Raw genomic sequence first — 21,747 nt, forward strand, 5'->3', positions numbered from 1 at the left:
ATTCTAACTGTAAACATTAGCATAATGAGATACACAGTACGGCACAACGGGGCTAATACAGATGCATCTAAATTATTTTATCCCACCAACAGACAGTGGAAGGCAGAGGTGGGAATAGATTTCTGACAGCAATCTGATTTCAGTCCATCTGCCCCCAAAATATGTCACACATGACAAATATTGCTGCTCCCAGTGTAAGTGCTGCCAGTCTTCTTTATATTGATCCAAAAATCTAATTTTTGTCAATATAAAAATGTCAACATTAACACATTCATGACTGCCATTTCAATTTCACTGCACATAGATGTCTTTTTCTGGGCTGTCAGATTGCTTACCATGTTGTCTTTCTCTGTTTGTTTTCTGTTTCAGTGGTGTTGCTGGATACAACGTCTGTGCTTGGAGAGCTGGGATGGAAGACGTATCCAATAAATGGGGTAAGAACAGCGCCTCTGTTTGCTTTTGGTCTTACTGTACAGTTTGCCTAGTTCAAAACATTGCCACTGCAACTTTAATGAGGTCAATTATAGTGATGTGAACTGTCTTAGTGGCCTCTTTCATTTATTCCTTCCTCTTGCATCAGGGTCTTCTTTTCACATGGGGAAACGCTGTAATTCAGTGGTAGATAATGAATCGGTGTCCCTTAGGAAGTTTCCTATTTGTTGTTCCTCACCTATGAAGGTCTGTCATTGGCCTCAATTTATCTCCAAGTGTTCTTTTCAGTCTTTAAATGTTGCCTATTAATAGATCACTATTTAAAATACTTTGGAAATGTTGTGTTATTAAACATTTGAAATCAATTATAATAAAACAAATGTCTCACCATCATTTCTCATTTTATCATCATTTAAAAAGACAATTTAGTGGGAAAGTATGCTCTTCAATCTTGCTTTGAATGTATCATTATCTATTTTTTCTCGGTTAGCTCTAACCTCCCAACATAATTCCCTTTATAGCTTTAAAAATAAGTGTCTCTGGCTCCCAAGGACAATATGCTATTGCCAGCTGATAGGAAGTATTGCCACTGATTGGAAGCTGCAAAGCAGATGCTAGCTTTAGCATTTCTGGTGGTTTGCCAGTCAGTGTTCTCCAAGTGCGTGCAAATGATTTGCATCTTGGCCGTCACTGTTTCCTTGCCTTACCAATGACCTAAAATACATACAAATGATTTATGTTAGTGGGCATGTCTTTAAGACTTGTATAACCAAGTGTTGTCAGCCAACACCTCTTTATTAGACAACTCAACAGGGTAACAAAAAACATCTTCCTTTCTTACTTCATAGATAAAAAGGGTGTCAAGTTTAAAGGAGATACATTTATACCCAAGGCCCATAGTCTTTCAATTCATTAGGGAACGTCACTTGTTGGCACAGTGTGGTGGGCTTGACTTTAACGGAAAATATGTTAATGTCCCAAGATCCCTTCCATTTCACCTCTAACAATGAGTCATTTTTAGGTAAGCATAGGATGATCTGTTGTTTTCCATATTTACATAAATTATCGCTCAGAAAATGAGCAGGGCTCAAAATGTTGGTTGATACCTTGATGAGGGAACAACTTATTGTGTATTTAAAAACTTTTCTTCATCTTCCCTCTTTATAAGTTGACAAACCAGTGGTTTACCTTCGGTCGGGACCGTCTTTGTTGAAATGACCCAGTAACGGCATGATTACAGGTGCATGCATGTAGGCGAGGAAATGGTACGTCTTTGCAGAGTCAAGAAATAAGGTTAACCTTTTGAACAAATTACACAATATTACACAAGGCACAAACACTTTCACTAAAACATTCTCCGTTTTCTCAGTATACGCGAGTTCAATAGACAATATATCAAGGACTCTTATTTTGAAGTAACAAAGGAAGGGGTCTTTTCAAATAGTAGCTTTTTGAGGGCTCAAGAAACTGCATCAGCTTAGCGACTTCTGTGGATCTATGGTAATGACGGTGCGTATGGTTATTACATGTTAAGACTCTGTTTGACATTTCTGAAACATTTTCTCCAAAATAAATAATTTTTACTATTATCCAAGTTATTGCTGAAATCTGATTCTGTCTCGTGTTTTATGTATTGGCAGACTTTTAATAAAAAGCCAAGATTTATAGGGTCAATTTTGTAACTAAATAAAAACTAATTCATATACTCATTCTAATCTAGAAGTATTTAATTAACTTTTTTTTTCCTGAATATTAATTTAAAATAAAGGGAACATTTAAATAAATTGCAAATTGAATATACTGGGAGTGGAGGAAAGGGACTATAAACTCAATTATTTTTTGTCTTTGGGTTTAGACCTGAAATGATTATATGCTGAGGTGATCTCCACCTTTCTGCCCTAGAACGTTCTGTGTTTCTGCATCCCTTTCCTCATAGCCCTCAGTGGCCCATATCAGGGTTATAGATGTGATTACATCATGTAGGTCGTGGTGACAGCCGCCCACAGCGGCAAGGAAAGGAGAGAGAAAGAGGCAACTGCCTCCATGATTAAGCTGTCAGTCGTCTCCTCTCCTCACTCATCCTCAATCCTCCAACTTACTATTAATATTTAAGCCATCGAGGTGAGAGGGCCTGGGGGAAGGTGTGCAGATCCGGAGTGGTAAAATAGTTCAAAATCCCCATCACTAACTGGGAGCCAGTAGGAGTAAGTCAATCTCCAACATATTAGACACAGCCCCGGTATCAGTCCAATACAGCAGCCTACCTATCTGACGCATACAGTTGTTGTAGTTTTGGAAACGCACTGCTGTCAGTCTGTCCTGCCTAGAGCACATTTTTAAAGGATTTCATAAGCAGTAACTTCTTTATTATGATGTCCTGATGATGGCTGTGAGAAATTATAGATGGTCATATAATGTCAAATTCAAGGTGAAGTGAAGGTGTGTAGCTGCGGAAGAGTTTGATCAAATAACAGTAACTTTTTACAGCAGAAGTGTAGAATTGGCAGTGATGAACTGGCATTGAGTTTCCTGCAAAAGTATCAATACCACGTAAACTTCTTCAAAGTTTGTCAGGTTGCGCGTACAAATTTCCGGTGGAATGTAATCTGATAGACCAGCACAGAGCAGTGGATGATTGTGAAGCTGAAAATAAAAACGGTGCATAGTTTCTCGAAAAAAATGTGAAATATGTGGCGTTCGGCCTCCCGTATTATATGCTTTGTAGAAATCTGGAAAGTTGTAAGTCTGAAGAAATACTTCGAGTTTCTGTGTCTGGACTTTGAATAGACCATTCTAGGACTCTCTAATGTTTTGTAAAACGCTATTCTACCTTTCCTGAACTAAAACATTCAACGCGATCATATCACCATCTTTCACAATGGGTATAGTGTGTTCAGTGTGATAAATAATGTTTTCCACCATACTGAATTTTATTTGTAGGCCATTGTTTAATTTTGGTCTCATATGGCCAGAGCATCTTCTTTCATGTGTTTAGATGAAGTTCAATTTTCTGATTTGATGTGTTTTGATTGAAAAAAGTATATATTTATATCCATAGTCACGGTATGAGCACAGGGTAAGAGGGTAAAGCAATTAAACTAAAAACATAATGCAATGTTCAACCATGACAATTGCTTGTGTGATCTTGTGATGGGCCAGTGACCTATACACACCTCTTGCTTATTGGTAGCTGGCATGTTCTATCAAAACCTGTGACTCTGAACTGGTTAAACAGGGTATATAAAAGTAAAGCAAAACAAAAAGAAACTGCATGTTAGCCTTTTCTTTTGCTGCTTCTCTTTGGTGCCAGTTTTGCAAGAAGTTGTGGATAAGATAGTTTTGAAAAAAGTTTATTAGCAATTCTGAATTGTAAATTCCTGACTTCAGGCATACTTGTGTGCAATTATCACACTTTTCTCAGAAAACTTTTAATTAAAGTGAAAATTGCACTGGAAAGTCTGAAATACTTCAGTTAATTATTGTGATTGGTGTCCCACCATCCGCACATCGTGTGTTTCTGTAGCTCCACATCTTAGACATCAGAACCAAACTGAAAAGCCGCCAGCAGATGTTTACTCACTGCAAACAAAATCAAACATTTTTGCCATGGCTGTATTTTGTGCCAAGGTGCCCTTTTTCTGCCTTATTCCTGCCTTGCTTAGATAGTAAATAGATCTGTTTCAACTATCCGCAAGGGAAACCAACCAAAGTGGCTCACTTGTTAATGACGTGAATGCGAGCATTTCCTCTGAGTTGGTAAACACATTCAACCTCAAAGGCTCCAGCCATTAAATCTGTGCATACTGAACGAAAATCTCACTCAAGGCTATTGAAATCTTTTCTAGCAGAACTTGATAAATGTGGAGTGGAGAAGACAAAGGGCGTGCTGATTTATTATTGGCTAATGTGTTGGGAGATTTTTATGTGGGAAAGATATGTTTTTTATAATGTTTTGTGCTACCAGTTTCGTAAATAGTTATGAAGCACAAGGTATCAGGGGTGGACAAAAGACAAAAAGGATGAGAATAGGAAGAAGGCTGCTTTGGTATATGCATGCAGCCACAATAAGCTTCAGTCAGTGGGCAAATACAGTGCTGAAATATGCATGAGTCCTTTTCCCAGTGGTGAGTGGTGGTGTGGGAAGGGGAGTGAAGCAGTGAATGGAGCAGCTTATTTATTAAATTACATAAAAAGGCTTTAAGGGATTAGGAATGCCTAATGTTGCCTTTTGTTTTCACTAATGCACGCTGAGAAAAACAGGTTGGAGCCCAGAAAAAGGGTTGTCCATCATGAAAGCAGGGGGTAATCCTATTTTCATTTATTGTTTGAGATTTCAAGCAGTGGATAAATTCATCCCCCACAAAAAAAAATACCCAAAGGCCACTTTGCAACAAGGAAAAATGTCTCATGATTATGTGTGAAGAATATGCATCCTGTATTGCATTGTGGAGCAGTGTATAAAGCGCTGTCACACAGCTTTCTAGATTGCAAATGTATAAATTTATAACATTCTGCATGTTGGAAAAACAAGCAGATTATATGGAACATCAACTGTGTCATGTTTTTAAAGCTTCTGTGTAACTTTCAAAGTGCTCCCTGTTGGAATAGTGCATATGGATTAGAATGTGCAGCCAAATGAGTCGTGCATTTGTCTACAAATGTCAGAGTAAAGTATTCAAATTATCATACAATTATCATCTAATCATTTAATCATCTCGTAAGTCAAGGCATCTGTTATTGTTTTAAACATCCAGCATCCTGAAAGTCCTTAATTGAACTTTGTAGCTTGTTAAAGAATTGTTGAAAAATCTCATATTGGTTATTTTATGCTAAATTAATTTCAAGGACATTCCCGAGTCCTGTGTATTTACAGGTTGCAATTTGCATTGTTTTTAAGTAGATTTTAAACCAACACTTACCCTCCACACAAACAATGCTATGTAAAGAAGACTTTCATAATGTCTGGTTTACGTTTGCTAGAACACTGCTCAGTATAGTAGACTCAACATTTTTGGAAAAACTCGGAGATAGTTGTCTTTCTGGGTATATTTGAATGTCCTTACGCAGTAAGGATATCTTTATGTGACTGTCACACAGGGTGCGAAGCAAGATTTAAAGTGCATTTATTCCAAATCTGCCACCACTGGAGACATCAGCCCTCTTCTGATAAAAGTGGCGTGAAAAGTTTCTAACACGCAGACACACACACACACACACACACACACACACACACACACACACACACACAAATTCAAACTGTTTTGTTCAACTGGGACTATTGATGGAGCTAAATGCCGGAGCATTCAAAGTTCGGACCTAAATTCAACTTGATTTGTGTGGCAAGATTTGAAAATTGCTTTGTACAAACTCTCTCCCTCCACTCTCACTGAAAAGCTATTTTACCAATAACAGGTCAAACTTTTCAGCTCTAGATGTGCAAAACTGGTAGAGACAACCAACGCAATTACACATCACAATTTTCAGATTAACACTGGATATTTTTTCCACTACGTCAGAATTATAGTATGTGTCACTCTGTTGATCTATCACAAATTAAGTCCTTATAAAATACACAAGTTTTTAGTTTTAAAGTGACAAAATGCAAAGAGGTCAAATGAGTATAAATACTTTTAAAAAGGAATGTATACAAAAAATAACTAAATGGAACTTGTAGAAAAGAATCTGCCTTTAAAACACTTTGAATGGTTGCAGATGTTTAGAACACAAACTCAGACACAATATCTTGTGAAAATTCAGTAACTGCTGGTCTAAAAAGCAAAATAATAGAAATTAATTTATCATCGTTCGAAACTACAATGCTTTTTATTCGCCTCAGACGTCTGATCTGTTGTTTTCCGAATACCTTGCGGTTTTTCTTTTTTCTCAATCAGGAAGTTTTTACAGTCCTTGTTTTCCACTTTACTTTGATAAGAAAAGACAAAGGCAAAGCTTTACCAATCTTGCAATGGATTATTCACCCTGGAATATATTAAACTAATCTGTATTTTGTGTGAAAGCTTTTTTTATATACTATAGCTGGGCATTGAAAAAAAAAATTTGCAGTTGCAAACAGAGAACATGAGAAATGGATCTGAAGAGAAAAAGATGAATAGAGACAAAATACAATGGAAACGAAAATTGAGACATCCAAAACATCGTCTTAAACATTCCTGCAGGCTTCAAACACCATCTGAAGCCTCTGTACTTTCCCTTAGTCCTAATCCTTAATCTTTTTATTACGATATTTAACCACAGTAATTGATTGCGGCTGCTTGACCTAAGGCTTATCTCAAAGCACTTCCTCCCTCCCTAATACTATTAGCCTTGAGAGTGAGACTGAACAACAGGGAGGAGAGGAGGGAAGAAAATCTGTATGTCAATGTCCTTCATAGCTCAGATAAACTTCTTTAATGTCTGCTGTCGAGTGGTGGCCAGCAGCTTTGTGAGAGAGAGTGAGAGAGGGAGATAAAAAAAAAAGGGGGAGAATAATCCGGAATCATTCCACCTCTCCCCATGGAGGCTCTAATATAAAAAAGGTATGATGATTTAGCACACCAGTGTTCATCTCAGGGACCTCTGCCATAACCAGGCTTAAGCAGTGCTGGGGGATCCCTTAATTGGCTTGTTTCTTGTCAGGGACACGCTGAGGCCAAAATCTAATGCGCTCCACTCGGCATCTTGCTGACAGCAGAACATATCCTGACAGCTTTTTGGGCTAACTCTCACCGTGTGATGAATACAGCGAGACGAGTTAGAGAACGAGTGGGAGGGAGGGACAGCATGGATGCAAATGGAGGGAGGAAGGGAAGACTGACGAGAATATTAGTGCCAAGCTGAATGCAAGCGTTGAATATATGAATATAGAAGGTGGGGGCAGGCAGGAAGAGAACATGAAATATGTTTACTGTAAGAGAGGCTGAGCTTAGACAGTAGGACGTGTTTCTTTTTAACAGTAAATAGCTGAGGAATTACAAACAGGTGAACAGGAAAACCTAAATATCAAATATTTCCATATGTTTGAACTCACCCTAAAAAAAGCTATAAAAAATAAACATAACTAATCATTGAGTTATTTTTCAAAGTGAATACATAACTTTAAATCACACTTTTTTTTAACACAAAAAAAGTATGATTTAAACCAAATCCAGATACGGTTTTCCATATTATAACACTGTATGTAGTCTATGGATGTAAACGAATATTTCTCATATAGAAAGGATGGCTAGCTGCTTATTGACATTTGTGAGCATAAAGTTCATCTGTTAAAGTTTCCTGTAATGGCAGTTATTGCTGTTTATGTACCTGCTGATGTCCGCAGATCCTATTCGATCAATACCCCCTATAGTTTGGCGGAAGCTGCTTTTTGTGTAGCATTAGCTCAGTAAGGCTTTTTGGGGCCAAAACTCAGACAACAGAGACTGACTGACTGGACAGAGAGTATTTAAATTTTGCTCTAAGACTGATAATTTTGGGGGGGGACCTGAGAATTGCAGAATATTGCATAGCTTCCCACTAATAAATATTCTTATGGTAGGAATCAGAGTGCTGACTCTTGTGCACATTAGAGAAACTGTGCTGATCAGAGCTGAAAATGCAGCTGACCTGAATACTGCCAGAATTGAACTTTTAAATTACGTCTTCTTGCACTTGGTCATTCACCGCTGTGGTAAATTCCCCTTCATTCCTGCTGCAACCTGGTTTTGAACAGATTTCCCAGTTTTGAACATGAAAATTACTTGGGGAAAGTTGTACAAATTTAAAAACAAAGCAATTGGTGGTATTACACAAACCAAAACCCAAAAAAACAAAAGCAAAGCAAAGGTTGTGATATGTATCTCTTATTTGCAAGGTTCTTTAAAAAAACTGGATATTGTTTCAACAAATCAAGCTGCACAGTGGCGCAGTTGGTAGAGCTGTTGCCTTGCAGCAAGAATGTTCTGGGTTCGATTCCCGGTTTTTCTGCATGGAGTTTTATGTTCTCCCTGTGCACGCGTGGGTTTTCTCCGGGTACTCCGGTTTCCTCCCACAGTCCAAAAACATGACTGTTAGGTTAATAGACCTCTCCAAATTGCCTCTAGGTGTGTGTGTGTGTGTGTGCATGGTTGTTTTTGTCCTGTGTGTCTCTGTGTTGCCCTGTGACAAACTGGTGACCTGTCCGGGGTGACCCCGCCTCTCGCCTGGAACATTAGCTGGAGATGGGCACCAGCAACCCTCCTGACCCCACTAAGGGACAAGGGTGCAAAGAAAATGGATGGATGGATGGATGGATGTGTGTGATTCCTACATAACTACTTTTTAAATCTTGCATTATCTCTTTATTTTGAGCCTTGTAGTCTCCACTGTCCCTGAGCGTACAACAATAAAAGGTTTAAAGTCTTTACAGAAAGAAGGACATGTAGTTGTTCCAGTATAATAATAATAAAAAAAATCTTGTCTCCCCTCAATTCTTCCCTTTTTTCAAGCAACCATGCAGAGTTTCATCTTAACCTGCAGTGTTTTTCTCTGGATTATCCGTCTCTACTTCCCTCCTGGCTGACATTTGTCTACAGTACTTGCAGCATTTCAGTAGAAAATTGTCTTTCTTTTCTCTCTGTAAAGTCCAGAACAGCTGCCCATTTTAAAATCAATTATTGTAAAACTATAAAAGATGTTGATAAATATTTAATTACAATAAATCTAGATCCAAGTGACTCAATTTGGCTCCATAAATGAATAGCACTCAGCCACTTGGGAACCTCTGTTTTAGAGATTAAAATTCAGAGTATTTCTTATAGCATATCACTGCAGGAAATGGGGGCTGTAATTGCAGGTTAGCGCTGCTCTTTCTCCCAATCACCTCACAGCTCTGCTTTCTTTTCAGGTTTATGAAAGAAGAATCCTCTCTATTAGCGGCTGAACAGTTACAGAATTTCCAGCAGGAGAGATTATGATTTCCCACTGTGATTGGAAGAATTACATAAAACATGTGATTGAAATCACCTAATCCGGCATTTGTACAAACATTTATCTAGTCTAAAGTAATCAGTCAGATGGTTATGTTTAATCTTTGAAAGCTTATACCTTTCACCAGTTATTGTCAAACTGGTGCTTTGTTCAAGAAATATTCTTGCTCACCAAGAATCTGCATCGTAAATTGTTAAAAGCTTCTTTTTATGTTCCGTGCACAGCAAAGGGCCGATGAGCAAAAGCTAAGAGGTGATCTGCTGACACACATTCTCATAAAAACCGCAATTTATATGTTACATATTTACAACAGGGTCTTTTCATATTTCTTTTTCTCATGTGCAAAACCCAAAATGCATTGAGATTGTCTGCATCCAGAAAACCCAAATATATTTGCACACAGGCATAATCTGTTGTACACTTAAAGGACAGTTCTGTGGCCTATGTAGAGGGAACTCGCCCAGGGTCACGGTGCTTAATCTCTAGTAGGCTGTTTACTGCTGTCTGTTTCACTTGACTTGCATCAGAAAATATAGTGCAGTGACAATGACACATTTCAGCCGTGTTTCACACCAGAACCTCTAATCGGCTGTTCTCTTGCTGCAGTGGCCACTAGCTGATTGTAGCTTTAGAAAAATACATTTTGCTACTGTCAGTTGCCATGACTATTGTATAGAAAACAACTGATTCACAGAATATCAGGTGCTTAAAATAAGTCTTTTTGCAGCAATGTTTCAGTGTCCTGTGTTCCTTATCAAGCTAAATGGCAATATGTCCTTTGACATGTTGCACGTCAGCAGAACAAAAAGCCTTTACACATCTTTAAAATATAATTTACCAGACCAGCTTTAGAAATTGTACTGTGCAATTTTAAAAGTAAACAAATCTGTCTTAAATTCTCTTACCAACAAGTCTGAGTGTGTATTAACATTTGCTATTGCTCAGGGAGGAGACTTTTTCTGTCACCTCCTAAACATCTTTCTTTGTCTCCCGGATTATACGTATTTGATTGAAACAGGATTTTCCTTTGCAGCTGTCTATATAGTCCTGTAATAGCTTTGTGCCTAGCAGAGCAATCGCAGTGCTCCATCAAGCTCTGACACATCCATTTGTCACACTCTCTGTGGTCAGATAGAAAACCAAGGAAAGATGCACACATCCACACTGTTGTGCAGAGAAAACGGCATCACTCCATGAATTGTGTCGTAGTCCGTACTACAAATGGTCTTATCATATTTTGATGTCGCTTACAAAAATGAATCTTCACTGGTGATTGTGTTTGGACATGAACATGCTGTGACCCGCTGAAAGGCGTTGAAGAAAATGCAACGTGAAACTTTGAAATGAAAAAGGAAATGTTCCGAACTGAGATGGATCAGCACCAAGCCTAAAACTGATATTCAGCTGGGCGGATGGAGTCAGAAAACAGACGAAATAAAACAGGAGGCACATTGATTGATCTTCGCACAATTTCCCTACTATATCCAGAGCGTGGGGTCCTGTCAGATTTTTTTCCTTCGGTTCAGCTGAACCTAAATATTTTCTGTAGGTTTTACGCCATGTGTTTTGGGTTATTTTTCTCTTGTAAGGTCCCAATCATTGCAGCTTCTCAACCTTACACAACAGCGAAATTTGGTATTTTCCTCACTAAACAAAACAGGAAAAAAATGTACGATTTATATAGTATTTTTATTGTGTTACTATTCTTCTTGCAGAGTGCATTTAAATGTGATATGTTCTGTAATACTAAAAAGAAATTAGGATTTGTGGGTTTTTTTAATTTACCTAAAATTGTCAAGTGGTGAGCTTTTAATTTAACTTTGATGATCGGGAGTGGACTTACTACTTGAGATTTCACTTGAACAAATTTCATATTCTGATCAATCTTATCAATCTTATCAATCCAATCTTATCTAGCTGTGGTAGATGTGGTAAATCTATTTATTACATTAATAGTATGTGATTCTTGTTGTTTTTTTTCCTCTTAAAGCAGGAACTACACAATACAATACTACTTTCTTTTCCTGAGTTTACAACTTTTGGTCCAATTTGTTTGTTCCACTTTGGAAACTTATACTTGTTTCCTACTGCTTTAATTTAATATCTTTGTGCAAAGGGTTCATTTCAACTTGGTTAGCCTACTGTGCTGTCCCAGTTCAACATTTTCTATAATTTTGCTTGCAAAATCTCAGAAAATACATTTTCTGATTCATGGAATAGCTCTATATCGCTTTGCATTAACCATGAACCTCAATTAAATAGCTGGTGAAAGGCATGAATCCTGGCACGTTGAAAATTGAAGTGATTTCCATATTTAAAAGGTCAGATGATTTGCAGCGAATTAAAAGCTTATCCATATTCACTATTGGAATTGACAAGGGTGGGCAGAGATCCTCCACTTTTTATGAATAACATTTTAGAGACTTCCTCTTCTTCAAGATGCATAGATTTGGGAATGGTGATCAAGAAAGTTGTGGCAATTATGTATTTATAGGGATTAAAGTAACCTTCAAAAGTGTATTAAAATACTAAATGGCCACCGGCAGACTGAGAGAGGACACAGGATGTGTGAAGTGTACTAGTTTAATAGGAGTGAGGATCAAAGCTGTTTGCTGGGAACTACTTTGAGCTGACCTCTAGCTAATATTTGTACCTCTGATAACAGTCCGGTTTATTTATAGCTGCAAGTTAGCATGCTACATGTACACGTGCAAGTAAAAGTTTGTTTGTTTCTGACTGTAATTCCCATAACAATTATTTCTGAATCCAGCAAGATTACTAATTGCACTGTTAGCTAACACTGTTCTGTATAGATGACAAAGCAGTGCTTGGTATGTTGTGATGTTGTGGTTTGTATCTGAACTAATGTGAAACAGCAGTGGAGCTAGTGGGGGCTGCTGCCATGTAATTACCAGTAAATCATTTTGGTCACTATGGAGACCAAGAGTCAGTTATATTTCTTTGGCAAGTTTCTCTAATGTTTGCTTGCTCAATGTTGTGTAGTGATGTTTGATTATAAAAGAACCCAACAATTTGAGTCCAAACATGTCTGTATACAAATTCTTGCAAGTAATGAAAACCTTGTCATTATGTAAATTAAAGCCAGAATTAATAACTTTAACCATTAACTGATTCGGTCAAACTGAATGTACTTTGGATTATTATAAAAAAAAAATATTTAGACCCAATTTATCACCACAATCGTTTAGGACCAAAACTTTCCATCATTAACATTTAGAAGAAAATGTACTTTATCTGGAACAAGTAATTTTAGTCTTCAGGAATTGTTGCACATAAACCACAGTCTGTGGCAGTCCAAAAGTCACATGAAGAGTAATTATTGACAAATATTTAATTATTTCCCAGGGCTTAGAATGCATGATAAGTTATTGTTCGCAAATAACAAGAACAATAGGTTTCTGTGCAAAAAAGGAAAGGTCCTCCAACACCATGCTTGTAAATTTAGCCATACTGACCTGGTTGTTGTCCATGAAGCAGTGTTTATTTTTAACTATAAATTCGAAACAAGGTTTTAGATTGGAAACCTTATCCCTGACCTTCAAGGTGTGTTCGTTTTCGCTGTTGTGTTATTTTGGAGTATGATGGCATTGCAGGTGTGAAAGACGAAACTGTATCTCTTTGCAAAGATTCACTTAAACTGATCAGTTTATTCTCTTTTCAACAAGCAGAGGATGGTGCAAGAGGAGACATCTAGTTTAATTTTCAGACCCTCTCAGACTCGAACTTCTGTCCTGTACGGGAACATTAATGGGGATTTTGGGGTCACAGAATGGCTCCCATTAGAGGGATATGGTTTCACTGGAGATGGGTGTTTAGTCTGGCCACGTCTGTAAACCCACTTAACATTTCATACAAGTTCTTTGGATCCCGAAAGCCATACCCTCACCACATGCTTTTTCTGTCGATGTTTTTGCTGCTTTCCCTGTCATAATTGATCGAGTAGGCCAGACAATCGCATCTCGTCTCCACTTATTTCCAGTCAGGCTTAAACAAGCCTGACTGGAAATAAGTGCAGACTGGAGTCTGATGGCCTTGCAAAGGGAAGATGGATGTCTCCTGCTGTTTCCATAAAGATGGGCAGGCAGGTGAGACACTTTGTGCTAAATTAAAACTCTGGGCAAACAGTAATTTCCTGCAGGAGAAGTTGATAAGCCTTGAAAGAGCTGACAGAATCCCTATCTCCATGCAGATTAACAAATATTCAGCTTTTATTTTTAAATTAAACCAGCACAACTTGTTTGGATACTTAATTTTTTTTTTTTTTTACTGATTTTACTGTGCTCTAAAAGTATTTTCTCCCGTTAGAGATTTCTTTTTACTGTGTTTTTCTGATACTTGAATGGTTTCACATCATTGGGTTAGTTTTAGTATAACAGAAGCATGACCTACGAGGAGTTACAAGCCTTCAAATGACGATTTCATTCAAGGTATAAAAGCTTTTCAGACCAACCTTTTTTGAAAGTATTGTCAAATTACATGTTAGCTGTGATAACCCAGATTACTCAGGTGTGTGGTGGTCAGTGTCGCCAACACATTTTCCTCTTTTTAACAGCAGAAGGTCAAATTAAAGCACCAAAATATAAGGAAATCCTAGTTTTCATCTGCAGAAGAAGCATCCAGCTAAAGCTACCCAGAGAGCTTGTTCCATCAAGATGGATGTTTTGGAGAGGCATAGTCAAAGCCAGATCTCAATCCAATTGTAAATCCTGAAGGAGAACGTCTGGTTATCAGTTTGTGACCTAAACGTAAGCGTACTTTAACACAGCAGCTTACACAACATGTCAAATACTTTTGGAGCAGCCTACTCAAAGTCTTAATCAAAACAATTCTGTAAAAAAAATAAAATGGACCAAAGTTTTTACTCAGCCATGTAAAACTCGGCTTGTTGACTCAGTTGTTGCCAATTTGTGGGAAAACAAGCTTGTTGCTTTAGTGGGCTGTTATTTTTCACAATGAAGCAGGATGGTTTGGAAAGCTTTTTGAAAACGTTTTGATTTACTCAGGTTATCCATGTTTGATATTAAAATCAGTCTTATCTGAAACATATAAGTGTGGAAAAAAGTAGAAATTTGTTTTAACAGGGCTGCCTAGTACAATCTCTTTGGGATAGTAAGCTAGAAACCAGAGATATTGCCTTACCTTTTCTTCGTCTTCCTTTCTTGTCGCGGGTGTATTATTTCCTCACCTCCATCTTGATATCTTTCTCTCTTTTCTTTATATTATCTGCCTCTCTGACAGCATCTTCTTAACAAAAGGCAGCCGAGTGTGAAAGCAGGAAAGAAGCAATGTGTTTTGGGTGTGTTTGACTGGTATCCCGTTTGTCTGCAGAAAGAAAGATGGTATAATTAACTGAATGATAAATTGTAAATCAAGTCAGATCTTTATTTGTTTCCCTTCCTCTAATAGAACTTCACCACTTGCTATTATTGTTCCTGTCAAATTAATTTTTGAAACGTTTTTGCTTGGAAGTTGTCATCAAATCAGCAACAGCAAGGCCTCGTTTGACCTCAGATTTGTTGGTTCAATTAATTTATCAGAGGTGTGGAAATGATTTGAACCTGAAAATAAATTATTTTATGTTAATTTCTAAATGTACAATGTAGTGGAAAGGCAAAACAAAGCAATTTTTGTCAAATGAAATTAATTCTACGGTGTCTTTTATTATTGACTTTGCTCAAGCGTACATCCATCAGCAGCACTTGATGGCAGCGCATTACTGCAGTATTATTCCACCTCGATCAATACAATAATGTTTCCGCAAAAAGGGTTGCTTGTGAGTCAAGCCAATAATGCCGATTAAAATTTAATTGAATTTGGGATGGGAAGAAAAAGACAATAAAATGAGAACGCAGTGACCTTTCCTACAGTTGAGAGAGACGTCTCTGTCAATGCCTTCAGCGCTCGGCTAAAACCGACGCCAGTTCGGAATCTTGCATGTAGAGCGCTGATCTTGAGAATGCGTACAAAAAGGTGAGAGACCTTTATGTGTGCAGCTGTTTGAATATTTCAATTGAATTCAACTCCAAGATACTTTATTGGCCCCAAAGAAAAATTAAATGTTGTAACTCCTTTAATTAAAGTTATTGTAGATGGTGATTGGTGTAGGCAGGAAAGGTTTATATAGCAGTCTGTACTACAAAAAACCTGAAACCTCTGACTGAAGACACTGTATATTTCTATGACAGTCTCATGAAGAGGATATCTTCTCCAAGTCTGTTGTTAAGAGCCTCATCGCTTCTGCCATCATCTGTTGGGGCAGCAGCATCAGAACCAGAGACCCAAATTGGCTGTTTGGGTCGTTCTGGAGTCGACTGTGGAACCTCTGGAGATGATGGTGCAAAGAACAATTCTTCAGAAAACCAAGAAAATTACAAATAACTCTGACTGTGATGGACAGAGACAGGGTAGTGCACGGCTGTAAAGTGAAAGTAAAAAGATGTGATGTATAAATCCTTGTAAAATTTTTTTTTTTTTTAATAAAATATGTTTATTTTAAAACAATATGCAAATCGCTCTATATGCTCACACACACTCCTGCTTGCTCTCCGGTGCACTACAACTAGTTATTGTAGTTATTGTAGTCATGACAATGGAGCCTGTCATGAACTCTAAGGTTAGTTAGCATATCCACGAACAATGCCGTAAAAGCAAACAAATAAAAAAAAAAAAAGATTATACTCACATTCAAGCTCAATTAAATACAGTGAAGCCTGTGATTTCAGTGTGGCAAAAGGTGACAAAGTTCAAGTCATCTGAATACTTTTGCAAGGTGCTGAATTTCTGTGTCTCGTTGCCATTTTTCCACCTGGGCAACCTGTCCTTATCAAAGTTGTACACGGCTTTCCCCTCCCACTTCACCCACTGGCACAGTCTGTGTATGTGTGTTCGTCACACCACTGTGTGCAGCCGTCACTGTGATCTCACATCAGTCAGAGGCTGCTGGGCCATACATTGACATTCCAGACTGCCTGCCTGCCACTCTGGCAAAAATAGATATGTAAAACGACAAGTTCCCTCCCCCTCAAGCTTTCCCACGCATAGTTTGTCTGAGCTGGTGGGGAGAAAAAGAGAGGTCTCTGGTCTGTGTCGGCTCGGATGAGGAACAGTCAGCAGAGTGTAGAGGAGAGTGACACATCACCGTTTAAGAAAATGAGATGGAGGAAGAGGTTGAAAGGAGACAGGGTTCATACCCTTAACCAGTGTTCGCTTTGATTGGAAGGCGGTTGTGTTTTTAATGACTGGAGTTGCTTTAAGATTTTGTTTCCAATAGGCTTTTGAACTGAAAAAAATAATTGAATCAGTTTGAATGTATCTATGACGTTCAATAGACTGTAAGGGTTTGTTCTCAGACAAGAGGTCAGGGAATGGATGCAGAAAAATAAAAAAGTTAAATTACTCAATATTTGTTGATATACTGACTTTGTACAATAAACATGATTTTTTTGTGTGATTCCATTTCTGAAGATTTTTCACATGTAGTTATATTTTCTGCTCTAACAGAGTGGAGATGCACAAAGAAAGGCAACGAGAAACCTCACCTCAGAGTCGGCTCTCTGTACAACAGGTTCAGATTATTACACACCAATCTTAGCTTGGTGTGATTAAAAACAAAAGCTTCATTGTTTTTAATGAAGCTTTTTTAAAATAAGGATTTGTTTTTGCCCCAAAAATTAAATGTCTTAACCATAACATCCCTTTAGTGTGTGCTTGATCGAAGAATGCATCTGCAACTAAAAATAATAATTGTGACATTAACATGTAAAATCCTCGGCCCTTTCTGCTTGACTTAACTTTAATACAGCGTATGGACAATCTATTGATTATGTTTCCAAATAACCAGTTAATAATTGGATAGCAAAAGGTAATTAGTAGGAGATTCTTCTTCTAGAACTGGGTAAGACTAAAACTAGGCAAAGAGCTTTAATGACAGGAAATAACTAATGAAGACAGTTAAGTACATTTATTAAAAAACTTATTGGATGCGTTTACATTTTTAAAGTTTGCAGATAGAAGTCAGGAGACTGACTGGCTCGTTCAGTTAGCCCTTTGAGACCTAAAGATACAAAGGGCATTAAAATAAAATCTATTACTATTATTATAGGACTTATTTTCTTTCTCTTAAATCATTATGTTTTATTATATGCATTTTTGAAACTATTGTTATTCCTGCTTGCTCTGTTTTTAGATTTGTATCTCTCTCCCTCTCCCTCTTTCTCTCTCTGATATTGTTAAAACACTAAAGGCAGGTAAACCTGGTCATGTAATAGAAAGATGTTTTGGTTCAGCTCGGAGTTCAGAGGTCAGGCATAGCTTAATAACGGAGCCACTGGTGATGGGCAAAGCGTCTGACTCAAGGACAATATCTAGTGGTTTCTGACATAGTTTGTGAATTAGAGCTGTCTTCTCTTCAGGGCCAGCCTTTGATTTTCTTCTGCTCCTTGACTTTACAAAATGAGACTTGTCAAAATACAAATTAGCTTTTCTTTCTTCTTTTCGATTGAAAGGTTAAAGGTAAAGCTTTGCATCTATTATTGTCAATCTTGATTGATTTACAACACAGGCAGAGTGATCTGTGGCTGATGGAGCCACATGATGGATTGGAACCTCCTTCAGAGGCCATAACTGTAATAGATTTTATACAGTACTAAATGGTATAAATGCATTACTGCAGCAGTTGGTGCTAAATTGAATATCAGACGCCTCAGACTTAATGTGGAGGAAGAGTAAAACATGTTTAACCTCCAAGCATGGCGCTTTAGCAGTCTCTCAGTCTCCTTCTGATATACATTGATGTAACTATCTTATCATTTTTTATTGTTGCTCTGACATTTATCATCCACCACTCTGCTGTCTTTTTAGGGGGAAATATATGGAAGATGTGTGACTTTACAAGGCAAATTCATTTTGTATAGACGTGATGTATTATGTGGGAATCAATAAAACCTTGATGGATAGTGCTTAGCATCACATGGTGTGAAGTAGATGTCAAATTGCTTCCTTTTCGCTCTCTTTCAGTTTCTCTTTTCTGTAATTTACCAACCAGGGTGCTTTAGGACGTTTCAAAAGATTGCATTTCTAAAGAACGTGAAACTGCTATCTGCTCTTTCTTAAAACCCCGTGTGTTCAAACATACAATCCCCCCCCAACTCAAACAGAGCGATATAAGGAGATGGCCCACGGTGACACAGAAGGCTGTGAGTATAATAACATAAGCTGTAAGTGAGCTGCTTTGTGCGCTTTTCTCCAGCTGAAGTGCTGTGATAGTTTGCTCAGTTTGCTGAAGCTTCTCATGTTGCCTGGAGAAGTATTGCCTGTTCAAACAAAAGTTTTAAAGTTGCAGAAAACAGAAAGCAAAGGTTAGCCAGTTTGCAGTCACTGTGCAGACCCCCGTAGTCATTATGGAAAACCCCTGCTGTGGAGAGTCTGTGTGTATGTCTTTATTTTTCTCCATTTCTTTATGAAGAAATAAATCATGTTAGTGAGAAGAAAGAGTTTTTGTTTCAACTCTGTTGAACCTGCAGACATATTTGTTTCAGGACAACCACCGCATCCTAAAAGGGTTTTATTATTCATGTTTCTACCAGCTGACATTAATTTTCAGGTGCCCTTGCAACCTGACCACAATGAACCCTAGAGGGAACACTTTATCTTAGTCTTTGAAGTGTTATGTTGACCTTTTGAAGTGGTCATCACACAAAAGAAACTAAATGACCCCCAAAGCGCAGTACAGCAACAACAACAACTGTTGCAAGGTTTGAGCTCTATTTTCAGTGCCCTTAAACCTCTTTGACTTGACTGACTTGACCAGCATGTCTGATGGCACCACTGGGATGACTGATGAGTCCTCTGGCTCCACCCGGTTTCTACCCATCTGCTGTGATGGATGCGGGAACGAGAAGAGCACAGGGTCTTTGGATTTCATTTACTCAGACCTGTTTACCTGCTGTTATTGATTTCGGGGTGTGTTGTTAATGTACTTAGGATCTTGGAGTGGTAGAGGGTGTGGGTTTTGCTTGATTTTAATTTTTAAATTAATCACCAAAGGGGACGCAGATGACCCGGTGATGTATTAGAATGGTCTAGTTTGGTGGGTGGCTCCCCTCACAGCAGGCTTGAACCATGATTGCAGCTGGCTGATATATTTGGAAATAATCCTTTCCTCTTGAAGGAGACACATCCTTTACAGATTTCTTTTGCAAAGCTTTATTTGGGTGCACCAGTCTCAAAGATATTAAATCAAGGCAGTACAAGTCGACAGGTCTTTTTTTTTTTTATCGTATAAAATAATATAGAACCACCACATTTTAGCCTTGCCCCCAAGTTTAAAGTTTCTTCCAAATCAAATATATTCAAGGTAAAGATATCTATTAAGTTGTGGGATGTGGCACAATGCCAGCATGCTGTTTGTCTTCCACACCATATCTTCTCCGCGCCTTTATTGGTGTTAGAATCAAGGGTGAAGGCTGCTTTCTGCTTCCTGAGCACTGACCTGTATTGAAATGAAATCGTAGAGATGACAGTCCCATTTTTCACTGGCATGTATTAGGCAACCAAAGTCTTTGAGATGAAAGCAGATTTGATTGTCAAAAAAATTGCTACCTTAATTTCAGTAATTTGAGTGGAAATCGGCTCCGATTTGTACCTTTTCAGAATGTCGATTATAGCAATTTCCCCCTGAGGGAGACAACCTGAGAAGTACGTCTACTTTAATTTATACAGTAGAAAAACTTTTTGCTCTTTTTTTGTAAATTTATCAAATGTAGCAGTATTTTAGATTTCTGTAATAATGGTTTGTTAAAAAGGATTTCACAACTCTCCTGCACTATTCGGGTTAGCCAGCCCGAGACTAAGACTAATCTAGTTAGAAAAGAATCGAAGTTGAATTCTGCTTTCTTAAAAACTTCAAATTTCAAAACAATTATAGCGGCTGAGACGAGCAGCATTTTATAATTTCATTTCCCCTTTTTTGCTCATATTTGTTGGGGTTAGTGGTTGCAGCTTTGTCAAGAGATTCAGAATGCTTTAAGATGGCTTGAGCCATAAATTGTTTCAATGTTAAGGTTACAGGCCTTTGATAGCTTTGAAATGATGTTGTACAAATGTAAAATTTAAGTATAAAACGGTCAAAACATAATAATCTTTAGAACCAAACAGAGCTTTTAAGCTGTTATCAAATTTACAGAAATTTAGACAGAATCTTACAGTGTGCGACTAGTAGTTATACTTTTTTGTGTGAAACCCGTTTCTGATCAGAGTAACTGTTTAACATGAAAATAATGTAATGAAAAAGCAAAAATAGTATACCTGAAGTGAGCACTATTTTCCAACAGAAACCTTCTCTGTTAGTCAGGTAGACTAACCATTAGTTTGCCAGTGTTGCACAACCTCCTCAATTTTCCATGTAATTAATCCCTGGCTTGTGTATAAATAACTGTAAACCATAATGCATGTTGATGACATTTTGGACGCTGCAGTTGTTTAAGACAGAGTTGATTTTCTGACCCTGTTGGACTAGCTATTGTCCAGTTGCAGTTTTTATACCAAATAAAGACACATTAGCTGCTAATGTACTGTTTCATCAAAACTTCAGTTTAAAAGTTATCTTTTCAAGGAACTCTGCTTTATAAACTACAAATATTAGTGACAAAGTGGTAATAGTAAATCAGTTCCACTGTTTCCTTTAAACTAGTTTTCTTTCCAACTCTGAAAAATGTAAAAGTAGGTGTTGGCTTTTCAGCCCAGTCTTTCCTGGACCAGTGATGCTCCCATAGTCCTGCTGAGTGTTGCTGTAAATTACATCATCGGATGACCACAACCCTGCGTTGACCAACCAGAGTGAGACTTGACAATGGAGAAGTGGCTTAAGCTGCCTGCTAATAATCTGTGAAATAATAAGAAAAATCTATGGAAAAAAAAAAAGTCAAAATAATGCTCCATCAGCTGAGTGTATTATCAGTGGTTGCAGTTTTGTTTATAGACACCCGGTTATTTTATTAAGAGGAGAGGATTGTTTAGGATTTCTGTTTGAAAGTTTGTGTGTGACTCAACAGCATTTATAGGCATCAACTGTAAATGTCAGAAATGCTGTTTGTCATCATAAAATGATTTCATAAACACCTGCTGATGTTCACAAATTAGACTGGAGATGTTTAGACATCTGATTGTGGATGATGAACAGATACTGGGGTTTGTGGTGTTCGACTAAACAAACTTACTCATGGGGTTTAAGTCCTCCGCAATAAAACAAATTATGAATCTAAAATATAGTGAAAGAGAAGCATATATGGCACTTTCAGTTGAACTCATTTGTGGGTTTTCTTGTTGTTTGTTTTAGGTAGATCAGAAAAACAC

The 21,747-nt window shown here is 37.7% G+C and overlaps 1 protein-coding gene across 1 annotated transcript in view; it reads left to right on the forward strand.

Annotated features, from left to right (window-relative positions):
* epha6 (eph receptor A6) overlaps positions 1-21,747 on the forward strand; it is a 194,331-nt gene that overhangs the window by 13,875 nt on the left and 158,709 nt on the right. The window contains exon 2 of the mRNA XM_008403535.2: positions 370-434. Coding sequence (XP_008401757.1) covers positions 370-434 — 65 coding nt within the window. The remainder of the gene's footprint in view (positions 1-369; positions 435-21,747) is intronic.

This window comes from Poecilia reticulata, linkage group LG2 (genome assembly GCF_000633615.1).
Source record: "Poecilia reticulata strain Guanapo linkage group LG2, Guppy_female_1.0+MT, whole genome shotgun sequence".
NCBI lineage: Eukaryota > Metazoa > Chordata > Actinopteri > Cyprinodontiformes > Poeciliidae > Poecilia > Poecilia reticulata.